This window comes from Aphelocoma coerulescens, chromosome 15 (genome assembly GCF_041296385.1).
Source record: "Aphelocoma coerulescens isolate FSJ_1873_10779 chromosome 15, UR_Acoe_1.0, whole genome shotgun sequence".
Lineage (NCBI taxonomy): Eukaryota > Metazoa > Chordata > Aves > Passeriformes > Corvidae > Aphelocoma > Aphelocoma coerulescens.
The window spans coordinates 1950660-1966218 of record NC_091029.1 but is presented as its reverse complement, the minus strand read 5'-3'; the positions used below and the strand labels follow the sequence as shown (position 1 = coordinate 1966218).

General features: G+C 50.4%; 1 protein-coding gene across 1 annotated transcript; it reads right to left on the bottom strand.

The window, feature by feature from the left end:
* Positions 1-151: 151 nt before the first annotated feature.
* Positions 152-15084, bottom strand: DHX37 (DEAH-box helicase 37). The gene is made up of 27 exons (XM_069030907.1): positions 14867-15084; positions 13772-13941; positions 12957-13069; positions 12472-12799; positions 11700-11848; positions 11335-11427; positions 11118-11214; positions 10645-10758; positions 10155-10256; positions 9548-9662; positions 9346-9441; positions 8933-9009; positions 8276-8414; positions 7964-8040; positions 7153-7385; positions 6608-6719; positions 5911-6017; positions 5353-5541; positions 5111-5235; positions 4741-4857; positions 4459-4631; positions 3966-4080; positions 3393-3530; positions 2972-3066; positions 2436-2509; positions 1201-1298; positions 152-668 (listed from the first exon to the last, which is right to left on the bottom strand). Exons 1-27 carry the CDS (start codon positions 14967-14969, stop codon positions 586-588), a joined length of 3432 nt encoding a protein of 1143 aa, XP_068887008.1. The 5' UTR covers positions 14970-15084; the 3' UTR covers positions 152-585.
* Between the last annotated feature and the right edge of the window lie 475 nt (positions 15085-15559).

Here is a 15559-nt window from a genome sequence, read left to right as displayed (position 1 = left end):
CAAGCAGCGGCCCATCAGCACAGCGCGAGCACTGGCTTTACCAAGACTCAAGAAGATCAGGTGAAGGGGAAGGTAAACTCAAGCTTCTTCCCTTCACTAATTAAACCATTCCTATCTTAACCCACAAGTTTCCTCACTTTTGTGCTTCCTGTCCTGAGCTGCTGCCCAGGGCCAGCCCACCACCAAAGGTTCTGTTGCATGTGGATGTGCTGGCACACGTGAGGAAGTGTCTGCACAGGTCTGAAATTCTGCTCATTGCAGCATCCCACGCAGCAAACAATTCTCCCATCCAGACCAAGAACTTTACATATTTATTACAGTTCATACGACTAATATAGTCCAAAGAGAAACTTCAGGTAAAAAAAAACAAACCAACCATCCATAAAAAACAGTGGATACAATTATCCAAACATTAATATTAAGAAATACCAGCTGAACAGCTGGTAGGACTTCTGGGAAAACAGAACAACACCTCGTTTGCCTACAAAAAGGTATTGCTACAGTTGGTGAGTCCATCTGTTTCAGACTTCCAAGGAAACACTTGGAAAGCTCTCTTGGAGAAAAGGAGTCCATCAGCACCAAGAGTCACTGGGCTACTGGTGGCCACTTCAGGGCGAGGTCCTGGTGCATGGCCTCGGGGACCCACTGGCAATAGGCTGCGAGCAGGTCTGCAAGGGAAGCAGAGCAGTGTTATGGTTTGGCTGGAAAAAGGAGCTCCTGAGGGATCACCCCAGGAGCCAGGACCAGCCTTCCACTGCTGGGATGGTGCTGGAGCTTGGACACTTCCATGCACAGGTGACAGCATCCACAGGAATCTCTGTGAGCCACCACTGCAGCACTTTGCTGCTGCTTCTGTAAAAGAATTCTTAAAATCTGGCACCCGATACTGAACAAAATCCATTTTACCAGGAAAAAAGTTTTCCAGTATCCATGGACAGTACCACCATAGTCTAACGCACTTCAACTGTGGTTACAACTACAGGAAAAAAAAAATCTTATAACACAAATAAATGTTGCTTTCTGAAGTGCTTTCTGTCATTTTTCACAAGAACCAAACACAGGACATTACTGCTCCTGGTAAGAAAACAGGAAATACTTGGAGCTTAACAAGTGAAATAGTCCACTTCTAAAAATTATAATTCAATAGTGCTCAAGGTACTCCACTGCTATGACTGATAATTAGGCAAGCAGAACACTTACATTTAGGATTTTTCTTCCATGCAGCCAGCAAAGCATCACGATTATCACAATTTTCTTTAACTAGAGCCTGCAGGAGGGCTTCTGTCCTGGGCTGAAGTCTGAACCGATGACAGGGTGCAACAAAACAATGTTCATTAGCACAGTTCAGCAGAGTGCTACAGCATTCAGCTCACCTTTCTGAACTCGACATCTTCTGAAAAGGCTAAATATAGATGTATAAACACACAACCTCTGCATACAGAAATGTGCCACTGGCTGAAGGAAATTCACTACGAGTAGTTTCTTGCCCCCACTACAACTCCTTGTGGTTAAAAGTAGCAGCAGGTTGCTCTTGTGTCTCCTCTGCAGCTGCAGAGCACAAGGTAAAGCAAAAAGGAGTCCCCAGGTGCCTTGCTAAGCTCTGAACTGACTAAAACAGGAAAACACTTGGTCATTGTAGGACCCTCAGATAACATCTGTCACTCCTAACAGAGTCCTCCAAAATCCTGGCACCTATCAACTCCAGGAAAAGTCAGAGCAGACTCTGGGAAATTTGGTAAATGAGAGAACGAGGGGAGAGAAAGGGAGGGACAGCTGACAGCCTTTTGGAGGGCCACAGGCCTGTAAGTGCCATCAAAAACCCCACTGTCTGTTTTTGAAGAGAAATAAAGGCCGAGCAAGTGGCCAAATTCCAAAGCAAAGCACGGAGGGCAGCAGTGCTCACCCATTACTGCACACAGGGGTGAGCAGCACCTGAGCAGAGCCCAGCAGAGCCCAGTACAGCCCAGCAGTGCCCAGCAGAGCCCAGCAGTGTCCAGCAGTGCCCAGCAGAGCCCAGAAGAGCTCAGCAGAGCCCAGCAGAGCCCAGCAGTGCCAGTGGAGCCCAGCAGTGTCCAGCAGCGTCCAGCAGTGCCCAGCAGAGCCCAGCAGAGCTCAGCAGAGCCCAGAAGAGCCCAGCAGTGTCCAGCAGAGCCCAGCAGAGCCCAGCAGTGCCAGTGGAGCCCAGCAGAGCCCAGCAGAGCCCAGCAGAGCCCAGCAGAGCCCAGCAGGCTGCGTGTCCTGCAGTGCCCTCACCACCACCAGCTCTCCTGGGACACACCTTTTCTTGGTGAGAAAACTCATTTTCCTCGCCCTGCAGCTACAGCCAAGATCACAATCTACAACACCCTTCCCAGCATTGAATTTTTTTAATTCAGAAAGGAAGTGAAAAGTGTTTGGTGGAGACAACAACCTGAAGTTTGTTTTTAACAACTTACTTGGACCACGTCTTTAGCATGATGAGGGGACTGGACAGCAGGCACTGGCTGTAGGAGCTCAGCTTTTTAATGACCTGCAAGATTTGTTACAAGAAGAACATAATGAATAAGGCAAATTAATTGTTATATGGTAACAACCATCAGTGCACTTGTGCTACTATAAATTCCCATGTTATATTCTCCATTACCATCTTCCTCCTATCCACATGTCCAGAAGTCTTGTCCTGACTGGTTTGTTGGACAATTCTTCTGTCTCAAAGTGGACAAAGTCATGAGCTATTAGCTTTTTTTCCTTTGCAAAAACAGGACTTAAATTTGGGGGTCTCCTTCACTGAAATACTGATTTTTCATGCTCTTTTGTGTTTTAAAGACACCTTCCCCACCTCACCAACCACAATAAAAGTCTTCCAACCACCAGCAAATTATGAGGAACGGGCACACACAAAGAAAGAAGCCACGAGGCTCATCTCCTCCAAAAACTGGGCTAAAAACTCACTGATAACACCAAGGAAGTGACGCAGCTGGAACACACCCACCTTTCCTTCCAGCAGGAACCTGGCAAAGTGTTTGTAGCGATCAATTCCTTCGGGGTAATCGACTTCCACAGCAGGGAGCTGCCAGCCCACACGGTCTGGAAACAAAGACCACACCAGGTCTCCTCCATGCTCCCAGAGGAGGGACATTTGCAGGGAGCTGTGACAACACAGGTGCCAGGAGAAGCAGGGAGGACACTGCCACCACCCCCCAGCCATCACAGGGCGAGCAGTGGGCTCCATGAAGTGCCCATTTCCAGTGCTACAAACCCCATGGAGATGCTCAAAGCCCTGCTGAGGTCTTTGGACAGCCCAAGCAGAGCTTGACCTTTCTGGTGCTGTGACAGCCTCATTAGAGCAGCATCACAGGAGCTCCAGAGCAGCTCTGGGACAGAACTCCTGTGGGACACCTTCAGACACTTACAGAACACACTGGGCCTGTGACAGCGAACTCGGCCCGTTCCAGGGCAGTAGGAGGGAGGAGGATTTTCCAGAGGCTTCCCAAAGTGGCAGTATGGTGGCAGCAGGGCAGGAATCCACTCGGGTTCGACTGCAGACACACCTGAGGAGGGAAAACACAACAAATACAGGTTTGCTGCTAAGGGCCACAACTCACTGGCAGCCCCACGGGTCCAGGGCACGGTCAGGATCTCATCTCCACAGATTTACTTGTGTTTCATTCTTCAAGTCAACCTTTTCATGTTGTAAAACACCTGTTCGGAGACCAGCAGTGGGCAGTTGTGGTTGGCAGGGCAGGGGCAAAGCAGCCATTTCAGAAGCTGAGCTTTGCTCCAGCCAATTCTGCCAGACGAATTAAAAAGATAAAATAGGCCAACTTATCTCCTGATCCAGATCTAGAAAGCCTTAAGGATCCAAATCCCAGGAGTCACAACCACTCAGTAAAGAGAGCGCTCAACCACCACAGGGGAAACTCTCTGCCAAGGCATTTCTGAGCTCCTCACCAGGGCTGCAGCACAAGCTGGCCCCCAGCACTCACCTTTCATGTACAGCTTTGTAGTCTCTACAATTTCTTGGTACACCACAAACTCTGGGAGTTCCTTGAAGAGGACTGAGCTTGGGTGGATGAACACTGGGTCCTCCAGGAGTGCAGTCTGTGAGGAGGCACAAAGATTGAAGCAGAGTAAGACAAGTTACCGACAATTCAATTTCTTCATTGCATCTCATGCCAGTCTCTCTCAGATGTACATTTGTAAGGTTTCCTTAAGTGGTGGTGGTTTTTAATACCTGGTGTCTGGAGACACCAAGCACTTTACAAGATGAACTAATGGTACTTCTTAACTCCTTTATAGCATTTCCTACGTGAACACCAGGAAATTGCAACACTGCAAACTTAAATCCCGCAGAGAAAAGCTGCAGGAAGCCAGCACAGGCAGCCTCAGTGCAGCACCCAGCCAGAAACCTGGGCTTTGCACGGGAGCACCTTTCTGCCATGCAGGGCAGGAGGAACTGAGCCCAACCAAGCTGTTTACCTTGTAGGCATTTTTCCACTTGTCATCCAGGAGCTCCTCTGCCTGAACCCTTCGGGCAACGTGATCCCCCAGCCCTGCCAGCACAATCTGCCTCAGGTAGGTCACTTGAGCTTCTGTTGGGGGCTTCATCTTTGGGTCAACGTAGAGCCCAGCATCCGTGCAGACCGAATTCACTGTGGGGAGAGAGGTGAGAGAAGATTCAACAGGAAACAAATCAGCTCTGTGGATGTGTCATGCCCCAAGAGAGAATAAACACAGCAATTCCTCCCCAGCCCCACTCACCTGCTGTGGTCAGCTGCCCTCTCAGGCGCCGGATTTCCAGCATGGCTTTGTACCTGAGCCCATTTTCCTCACAGAACTTACGGGTGCATCCAGCATATTCACAGGCCCCCACTGCTCCTGGGAGTGGACAGACAGGAGGAGCTGATCAGCTCTCCTGATTAAACCAACGGTGGGGCAGCACTGTCCCAGTCCATGTGTGCATTCCACAGCTCCCTCTCGGCACTGGGAACCGGAGGCTGCCCAGAGAGCAGCCTGGAAAACACTGCTGAGCTCCGTCCTGCAGCACGAGGGTGCCTTTGGCCCTGCGAGGCTGAGGGCTCAGGGTGACAGGAGGGGAACAGAACGGAGCACAGGGCATCAGGGGCTGTACCTAACATCACCATGAGATCCCCCAGCTTCTGCATCGGCCCCTGCCCAGCCCAGACCTTCTGCATCTGTAAAAACCTCGCTCTCTTCCCCTTCAGCTGGGCTGCCTCTTCCTCACTCACTGCTGGCCTGAAAGAAACACAGGCCAGCCCCAGTGAGTGCCGTGCTCGCAGGCAGAGCTGTGTGAGAGGCACAGCTGGGACAGGGACACAGCCCGTGAGGAGCACGCCAGGCCCCGCCACTCACCTGTCAAACTCCTCAAACAGCTCCCTGACGGTCATGGCAGACACGATGGTGATGCTGTAGGGCAGGCAGTGGTGCTGCCTGCTCAACGCCAACATCTTTGCATAGCGGGGGGCTACAGGAAAAGTGGCCATTACTCTGCCCAGGGGACTGATGGGGCAGCTCAGCTTCGCTGCCAGCTGCTGCTTCAGCCTGGGGGAGGGGAAGGAGATCTCATGTAATGAAGTAACTTTGAATTAGAACAAGTCTGTGCTCCTGGTTTTGGCACCCAATTAATTTGATGTGTTTTCTCAGGCTTTGTTACGTGCTGGTCCCAAAGGCCAGGGGAAAGATTCCTCTTCCTAACACAGCTCCCACCAGCCCTACATGGACACTCCCAGCACAGTCTTTCCCTGCCAAACACACCCAGGGCCAGTGAAACAAACAGAAGTGAACCAGAGACTGAAATGATGCCCTTTTCTGTGCCAAAGCACGTCCCTGGGTGTGAGGGCTGAGGTGGGAGCACAGCAGAGCCCACAGGTTCGACAGTGGAGGAAATTAGTGGGGGACCACGGGCATTACCTTCCTGTCATAGGGGGCTCCTTTAGGGCACCCAGGGCTATCAGCAACTCCTCAGCTGCTGCAAGTGCTTCCGTGGGAGGCGGTGTTGGGAACGGGAAGTTGATTACCTATGGAAACAGGAGAAAAAGCCCTTCAGCTCATCACTGACACCGCACCCACTGGAAAACGGTCTGAGCGCGGTCAGAAGCCCTGGAAGGGAGTGAAATCCTCCCTTCTGGTTACGTGTGCCAAAGAAAAACATTTAGGATGTTTGCCAGAAGTGAAAGGAAAGGACACATAATGGCAGGAAGTGCTTGGAACAAAAACATGAGGAAACAGAAATACCAGAATCGCCCTTCATTGCCACTGACTGCAGGCACCACCCAGGGCAGGCTGCTTGAAGGTCTAAATTTAAGTGCTGTGCTTTCTGAAAGTGCTCCAGTATCTCCAAAACACAGCCCCTGCTTAGACAGGGATTTTTTTGACCTCTATGAATATAAGAAAGCATTTACTACCTGAACAAACATGTCTGTTAAGGCCTAGTACAATTCAGAGCAACTTCTGCAATTTGCAGAAGCAAAATGGACTCTGAGGATCTTAATTTCTACCACAAGGCACAGCTCCAAGCAATGACAATAAAATACATTTCTGTTTGTTTCTGGCTCCTAAGGGCAACGACTTTAGTGGGTGCTGTAGTACAAAGCTCTTTCCAACTCACCTTTTCTATATTCAATGCCTTCATTTGCAGAATCAAGTCTTCTACCGGTCGCTTTGTTATTTCTGGAGCAGAGAACTTCTCAAAGTCCATGAAAACTGCTGAAGAGTATAACCTAGTGGACCAGAAGTCCTGTTTAGATGCTTAAAAGAAATCTTAACTCAAGAGATATGCATGAAAAACAAGCAAGGGATTAAAAAAAAAGGCAGCTGTGGATGGTATTTGCATAACCATATCGTTATTTATAGGTTGGGGCATTTGCCTTATTCACAACAAGTTAACTCAGCTTGGAGTTAAATCCATCTGGCCACGGTGAAATCGAATCCAGCCATGAAAATAAAGAGTTTTCAGCAAGAGAAAGGCCCCTGAGAAGCCAAACCCAAACCAACATCACCAGTGACAGCTCACACTTGGCGTCACCTCTCCCACTGGAATGCAGCACCGGGTGCCTGTGGAAGGGGCAGTGGGATGGGGAATGATTCAAATTCCCACTGAGACCCCCCTGGGCTGGTTGTTCCTCCTGGGCTGCTGTCCAGCAGGGCGCTGACCTGTAGCAGTGGCCTGGCTCGGTGCGGCCGGCCCGGCCCGCCCGCTGGTTGGCCGAGGCCTGGGAGATCCAGGTGACCCTGAAGGACGAGACCCCCGTGATTCTGTCATAGAAACGTTTCTTGACCTTCCCGCAGTCCACCACGTATTTGATGCCTGGGATGGTGAGGGATGTCTCAGCCACGTTGGTGGCCACGACGCAGAGCCTGGTGCCAGGAGGAGGAGCCCTGAACACCTACGAGAGACAGACGGGCTGTGAGAGGCAGTGCCAGCAGCAGGGAGGGACAGGGGAGGGACAGGGGAGGGACAGGCAGTCCTCCTGGATGGGCTGCAAAGGGATGGCAGTGCATATGGCACTGCAAGGGGAACACAGGGGCCAGAGCAGAGACTTAACTCTGTGTCTCCAGCTCTGGAGCTCTTTGTCCAGCTCAGTTAAGCCTCAGAAATGACCACAGGGGCTCCAGGTGGAGCACACACCAGCACTGAGCTGTGTTCAGACGCTGCTGCTGCCTCCAAAGACAGGAGGGAATGCAGGAATCTGTTCAAGCTCCCTGCTGGCAGCAGCATCCCCAAGTGCTCAGGGCCAGGATGGATTTAGAGATCCTGCAGGACTGTCACTGATCATCTCTCCCAGCCTCTGAAGGGGCACATCAGGGAGACCACAGCCCAGGCCAGCCTTGCCCCAATCCCATCCCAACCTGCCCACTGGGCCATTCAAGCTGATGGATAGTCCAAGATGGGAATTTTTGCTCACTTGTGATGATCACACAGATCTGTAAGATCTTCTGCCCATTGTAGCAATAAATCCTTTACCTTTGCCTGTTTCTCTGGTGCCAGCAAGGAATAGAGTGGGAGCACATACAGTGGCAGGGATGAGTCGGATTTCTCATCTGTGGGGAAATAAAACCAGCACCGTTCAGTCCAAGTTCCAGGCTTAGTCCCAACAACATCTGCACAAACACCACTTCATTCAATCCAGGAAGGTAATGGGTACAAAGCTTAGCAGCTTTCCCACGGCATGGGGCTGCTGTGGTACCACAGCAGATCAGCTCAGCACAACCAACTCATGTCACTCATTTCACCGGTGACAGCAGACAGGGATTCTTTCTTTCATATGTGCCAAACCTTCTTCTGAGTCTCCATCTCCTAAATCCAGGTCAAGGTCGGAGCCTGCAGCATCATCATCACTGTCAATGTCTCTGTCTTCGTCTCCTTCGTCCACTGGCACCACAGAGTAATTGTTCAGGTCAATTTTGGGGAGTGTCTGAGAAAGAGAGGAAAGATGACATCAACACGTTAAGGGGGGACACAAACAGCACTTTGCACTGCTTTGGAAGCAAAGCTGAGCACTGACTCCGAAGGTGACAGAGGGATATGTCCCAAACATCAGTGTACCCAGAACATCAGGATCTCCTGCTAACAAAGTGCATGGGCACAACCCAAACACCATCCTTGGTAACAAATGCACCAGTCCAAATTTTGGGTAAAAAATGGTGAGATGAGGAGCAGCCCTGGTGCCAGAAAGTCTGGAGCTCCTTCCATTAAAATTTCAGTGGTCAGTACTCAATCTGAATCAATCTCCTGCCACAATACCCAGGGTTTCAGCACTCTGCAGCAGTGTGGGCAGCAGTGCTGGAAATCCTGAGGGGACACATGTGGGCTACAGGGCTTCAGGCAAGTCTAGAAGAGCTGGTGAGAGGCACAGCTACACAGGAGTGCTGTTTGCAGGGAGGCACCTGCTCCCTCCTGTCTCTTGGAGGAATTCTACCCATCACGCATTACCAGAACTTTCCTCCTCTTCCTTGATTTCTTAAATTTCCTGATTTCTTCCACCGAGTCTTCTTTGTCATCCTCTCCTCCTACAAAAACAGCCAGTGGAACAGCTGTTAGCTGAGCATGTTTTCCTCTTGGAAAAGGTAGTGGGAGCAGTCTGGTCCCACTCCCACCTTTCTGGGGATGCACAGTGTGGAAGAAGCAAACAGTCACACTGAAGGGAGAGGGCAACTGGAAGGGACCTTTTCCCAAACTCAAACCAGCACAATATTTAACATCAGTCCTGACAATCCTCCACAACGGGCCCTTTCCCCAAACCTTGTTTCTTGCCTTTTTAAAATAAAAGTTCACATTTTTAGATGCAGAGCCAGCTCACTTCTCAGTGGGATAAATTTGAAGTTTAACAGTTTCTACAGCATTACCTGCAGTGTTGTTTTTTTGGTATGGGAAGGCTTTTCTTAGTCTTCTACAGAGAGAGTGAACTTCTGCCTGGCCTGTTAAAAACACCAAAATCCCACCTGCAAGAGGAAAAAAAAAAAAAAAAGAAACAAAAACCAACACACAAACTTTGGGCACGTTCAGTATGAGGAATTGGAGAGGTTCTCAGCAGTGAATTTCTCTCACCTGCAGGCAGCATCCGATGGATTTTACACACCTTCCTGAAGCACTCCCCACTGTAGTCATCCAGAGGGGTTTTCTTGTTGAAATGAACAGTGACAGGGAATTGCCTTGCATCTACCTGGAGAGGAAATACAAACAAAGGGTTTGTTTGCTGTTACAACTCCAGCACAACCCATACAGCGTTCATGGGACAGCTGGAAAAGCTCACCCTGTATTTCTGTTCAGCTCTTGGCTTTGGTAGTCTACAAAACACCAAACCCACAGAAATTACTGGTGTTGTCTGCTGTGAACACCATAAAACCATGCTAGAAACCACAGCTTTTCTCCCTTTCACATCATCAACTCAGACTGAAGCTTTCTAGTTCTCCTGAACCATAACTTCAAGAGTTTTTCAAGATAATCAGATTCTGCCAGGGTGGTTTTCTGATAAAAGTGGAAAGAAAAACACCGAGTCTCAGAAGAAACAATAGCCTAAACAAAGTGACTATTTTAAAAATGGTATCTGAAAGATTTCAGCACCAGCTGGAAAGATCAGAGTGCCCTTGTTTTGTAACTGGTTTGACAAAGGCCACCCTCGCTGTATTTCAGCTCCCAAGGAGGGGAACAGTACCTGGATGACAGGAGGTTTAACAGAGAACAGCCTGGTGTTGTCAGTGAAATCCTCCACTCGCAGAGTTGCAGACATGATGATCAGCTTCAGGGGCAGCCCTTTCTGCAGGGACACAAACCTGTCACCCTGTGCCCCAAACGTCTCCTCCCAAGCTCAGCCAGTGCAACAACCAACACCTTCCTTTCTCCCAGGCTGCTGAGATTCCATTATCTACACGTGCCCCGTGGCACTGTAAGTCTCAAATGAACTGGATTTTGCCTGAAAAGTCACCTCTTGGTACTGACATGTGCTATTTCCCCCTTTGTGTAGGCTCTGGGCTTCTTCAATCACACAGAAAGACAAACGTGTTCACTGAGAGTTATTTCATCCTCTCTGCCAGATTCCCATGGAATTCCACATCACAGAGAGTCCCCCCTCACAGAGCCCCTTCACGTCTAACATCCCCTGCCTGGCACATCCCTGTGCAGGGCAGGAGGTCTGCCCCTCTCACCTTCTGACGCAGGGGCACAATGCGAGACAAGAGCCCTATCAGGATATCTGTGTACATGCTCCTCTCGTGGGCTTCGTCAATGATGATGACTTTGTACTTTGAAAGCAGAAAGTCCTGGGGAGAGAGATTGATTTCAGCACGGGAGGCCTCAGCCAAGGACATCTGAGTCAGGACACCCCCCAGCTGCACAAGCACTGACCCCCATCCCACAGCTCTATCTGTCACACAGTTTAATGTGCTCACCCCACACAAAGCAGCCTGGTTCCCAAGGGTCTCTTCCTTGCTCTCATTTTACACAGCAAGATAATGTAATGTTTAGGGACTTGGGCAGGAATATCAAAGGTAGAGACGAAATAAATCTCTGGTGCTGAAAGGGATTCTGATTTGAAAGACTGGCAACAAATCCACGCTGGCCTCTCTTCCCAGCTATACAAAAAATTTCCCCTTTTATAACACTGAGGACAGCAACTCACCTTCTGTATCTCTTTGAGCAGCACACCATCTGTCATGAACTTGATCTGTGTTTCGTCCGTAACGTTCCCCTCATATCGGATTTGATATGAAACCACTCTATGGGGAAACACCAGGGCAGCCACGGGAAGAAGCATGGGGAGAAGCAGAAAGTCCATGTCACCCACTGAGCATCTCAGTGCCATCTTCCAGAGAGGTCTCAGCCTTTTTAAAGCTCACCTGTGAGACAGGTTCATCTCCTTGGCCACTCTCTGGGACATGGACACCGCAGCTACGCGCCGAGGCTCCGTGATCCCGATGGTGCCACTGCAACTAACGAGGGGAGGAAAAGGAAAGGGTGGGTTGTTTCAATTCAACACAGAAGCACCCCAAAAAATGACAAGAGGATTTCTCACCATGGTTCTAGATTAAGTGGCATCATTCACACAGCATCACTCTTAGTTATAGTTAGAATAAAACCAGAAAGGATGGTTTGGGATTCCCTTCTATATGTATTGATCTGAAGATGCACGGATTACAGCAATGTTTTTCCCAAAATGTTGTCTCTGCGATTCCATTTGCTGCATATAAAATCCAATTCCTACCTGGCATATCCAGCTTCATAGAGGAACTGAGGCACTTGTGTGGTTTTGCCGCTTCCCGTCTCTCCACATATGATCACAATGGGATTCTCATTAATGGCTTCCATGACCACTTGCTCTTCAGCAAGGATTGGAAGCTTCAGCCTTGCTTCCTGAACAGTGTAAAACACAGATTTTAGTTGCATTCTCAACCCTTTTTTTTGTTTTCCTCAGGATTGAAAACTGTTACCTTGCTCAGACCCCAAAACCCACAGGAAGGAATCCTGCAAGCCTGTGGCTCGGAAAGCTTTAAACCAGTTAATGCCACATGAGCATGTCTGAGAACCAGAGTCATCAGAGCAGCTTCCCAGAAAGCAGATGGCAAGTTTAATTTGTGAAACTTCAGAGTCCCTTGAGTCTCTAAATAGAACACTTCAAGGAAAACTCATTTCACAACTGTCTCGTCTGCCCAGACCCATGCAGAGCTTTTCCCACTTCTATATGATGCCCTACAAATGGGACAAAACCATCCAGCAAAAGATACAGCACAATGGAGAGCTAAAAGGGACTTCACAAGATTTTCCAGCAAAGGACAATAAAGGACTGCTAATGATCCTGTATGTAAAACTAGAGACAAATGCTCATATCCTAAAACAAACCAAGTTTCCCTTCTGCTGGAACCAGACAGGTTTAAAGCTCAGACCTGCACCAGCTGCCAGAACAAGGACCCTGAGTGTACCCAATGGAGGAATACACCATCCTTTCCAGCACCTCTGATAAGCACTGTGCTGTTCACCTGAATCTCAGGAGTCCTGTCCACAGGGATGAACACTGCAGGCTTGCAGGGTGCTTTGCTGGGGGCTGTCTGGGGCGCTGGGGCACCGGGACCAGCCGGGGGCTGCTCAGCCCCTGCCTTCCCCACTCCTCCCTCTGGCTTCTCAGCAGCATTCACAGCACTGGCTGAGGACTCCTCAGTATCTTGTTTCTGCTCTTCCTCCTCCTCCTCAGAGCTGCTGGGCTCTTCCTCAGGCTCCGATTCTGACCCTGAGCTGTGCCTTCTCTTGTTTGCACCGCTGATGCTCCTGATCTTCTCAGGGACATCAGTCCTCGGCTCCTGTGTCACCCTGAAATTATGTTATCAGACAAAAATAGCAAATTATTGAACTCCATCCATTCTGAAAAACCTGTTTGCACCAACAAGAAAAACAATCAAGAATGTCAGAATGTGGCCATTCAACCACAGTGATCAATTCCAAGGGTTCTACCCAAAAAGCACTTTACCTTTTAGCCTGATACATGCGCTCCCCGATCCCCAGTTTGGAAGTAGTGAACAGGAGTTTCATTTCTGCCTCAGAGGCCTGGACCTCGTTCAGCTTGCTCAGCAGCTCAGCTCGCTGTTTAGGGAAAACAACCAAAATCAGTGCTTGTTTTGACCAGGAAATAATTTCATTTCAAGATTTGCACTTGAGCATTACAGGGTGTGCTCTGTGCTCTGGCAAATCCTGCTGAGCAGCTGTAAAACCTTCCTGCTGCTCCATGGTCAGTCCTCCCTGATGAAGATTTCAGCCCTGTACCAGAGCAAAAATAGAAATGGGGACTTGACATCACTGCAGTGAGCAGCTCAGCTGCACTCTTCAAACAGCAGGGTTTGAACTCAACCACTGGAATGAGGCCTGGAGCAATGGGAGCCTCTCCTCAAATCCCTCATGTGGGACACGGCACTGGCAGGAGGTCAGGCAGACACAGTTTTAAAGCTCCTCCAAAACCAGAGCTCCTCTGTGAAAGCCATTATTCCAGCACTAAAATGACTGGGAATTTTGCCTGGAAAGGTTTTGCAAAGACAGAAAAGCTCTATTTCCATACTGAAAATAAACAATAAGCACTTCAGAAGCACTGACAGGCCAGTGTTAGGGGTGCACCAAGGTTTGCAGGCTAAAGCTGCTCACACCTCCTGCTTCACAGAGCACTTTTAAAATGCACTAACGTCACTGACTGCCAGTGATGTACTCCACAACACTTGGTCTGCAACAGGAACCTGGACCCAGAAACGACATGTTCCTGCAACACCTGATCCTCTGAGAGGGAGGGGAACCTACCTGTTTTTTCTTTTCCTTCTGCTCCAAAACTTTCTGCAGGTTTTTCTTCTGTTTCTTGCTCAGGGGTTTCTTCTGCTGTTGCACAACACACACGACTTTCTCCTTCTTTGCTTTTTTTGCTGGCAGGACCAGGGCATTGCTTTCATCAATTCCCTTCAGTGTTGCTCCATCTGAAGGCAAGGGTTTGATTATTCACTCGTGCCAGGTGGATTATTTTCAGCACACTGCTTAGCAGGCTTATCAAGCACCAGGCCGGATTTAGCTGTTTCAAACAAACACAGCCCTCACGCCCAGCCAAAAAAAATCCTGCAACATCAGCAAGGGCAAAAGACCTCGAAACTGGGGATTCAATAACCCTGAGCTTACTACAGCCCTGAGGGCGATTTGCCATGATTTATGTAACAACACCGTGCAATTTCTGCCTTTTCACTCAATTGCTCAGGGTCAGGGGGCAGCAGAGCAGCACAGGACACTGTGTGCCCTGCGGTGACTGCCCAGCCTCCTGCCTCACCGGAGCACCAGTGGATTTTAATACTAAAAACCTGCATTACTCAATTCTGAATAATCAAAATAGAATAACAAACTCAACTTTTAAAAAGTAACACTTGAGAAAGCAAATGGTAAGCACAAGGAGTATGTTTAGTAGTTGCATTAATAAATAATGGAGCCTCTGAATGTTGTGAGTCGGAGGGGACCCGGGAGGATCATAAGCCCAACTCCTGAACTCCCTGAAGGCACTAAGCGCTCTGACACAGCTGTCAGTGCAAAGCCGTCAACATCACAGAATGAGGGGATCAATTCGGCTGGAAAAGATCTCTGAGATGATCGAGTCCAGCGTGTGATCCAACACCACCACGCCACCCAGACCGCGGCACCGAGTGCCACATCCAGGGACGGAGACTCCACCGCCTCCCTGGGCAGCCCATTCCAGGCGGATTTTTAAAGATAACAACAATGCTTCCAATAAAAGTGTAATAAAAATATACTAAAGGCATGGCAGCAACTCCAATCTTAGCAGCTCCGCGGTCCCTTTTAGCCCGAGTTCCCAGTAATGAACAGAACGCCGGCAAAGAGCCGCGCCGGCTCCCGCCGCACCTCCCAGCTCCAGGGGCAGCTCCAGCGGCTCGGCGGCGGGCGGCGGCGCGGGGCCCTGCGGCAGCCGGGCCTTCCAGTTGTGCCGGCGGCGCGCTCGGCCCATGGCAGCGGTGACGGTGACAGGGACACAGGGACACGGACACACGGACACGGACACAGGACCCGATCGTGCCCGGCCCGGCCCAGCCCGGCCCCACGTGCGGCTCCCGCTGCCGCCGCTTCCGGGGGCGCGGGGTCTCGCGAGAACGGGCGGGAAGAGGCGGGGCGGGCGCATGCGCGGAGCGGCGCCGCGAGGCCGGGACTGCCTCCCATCCCATCCCATCCCATCCCGTCCCATCCCGTCCCGTCCCATCCCGTCCCGTCCCATCCCGTCCCGTCCCATCCCGTCCCATCCCATCCCGTCCCATCCCATCCCGCCCCACCCCATCCCGCCCCATCCCCTCCCATCCCAATCCCACCCCATCCCGCCCCATCCCCTCCCACCCCATCCCACCCCATCCCATCCCTATCCCGCCCCACCCCATCCCCATCCCACCCCATCCCCATCCCAATCCCACCCCACCCCATCCCCATCCCATCCCATCCCCACCCCATCCCATCCCATCCCATCCCATCCCATCCCATCCCATCCCATCCCACCCCATCCCCATCCCCATCCCATCCCATCCCATCCCATCCCCATCCCATCCCGCC

Bases quoted from the DNA above. Each gene is read 5' to 3' on its own strand.
- DHX37 (XM_069030907.1), bottom strand. From the start codon at position 14,969: ATGGGCCGAGCGCGCCGCCGGCACAACTGGAAGGCCCGGCTGCCGCAG. The intron at 8,415-8,932 runs GTAATGCGTGAT...TCTCTTTCTCAG, and splicing joins GGAAGAGGAGGAAAGTTCTG to ACACTCCCCAAAATTGACCT. The intron at 8,041-8,275 runs GTTTGGCACATA...ATTTCCCCACAG, and splicing joins AGATGGAGACTCAGAAGAAG to ATGAGAAATCCGACTCATCC.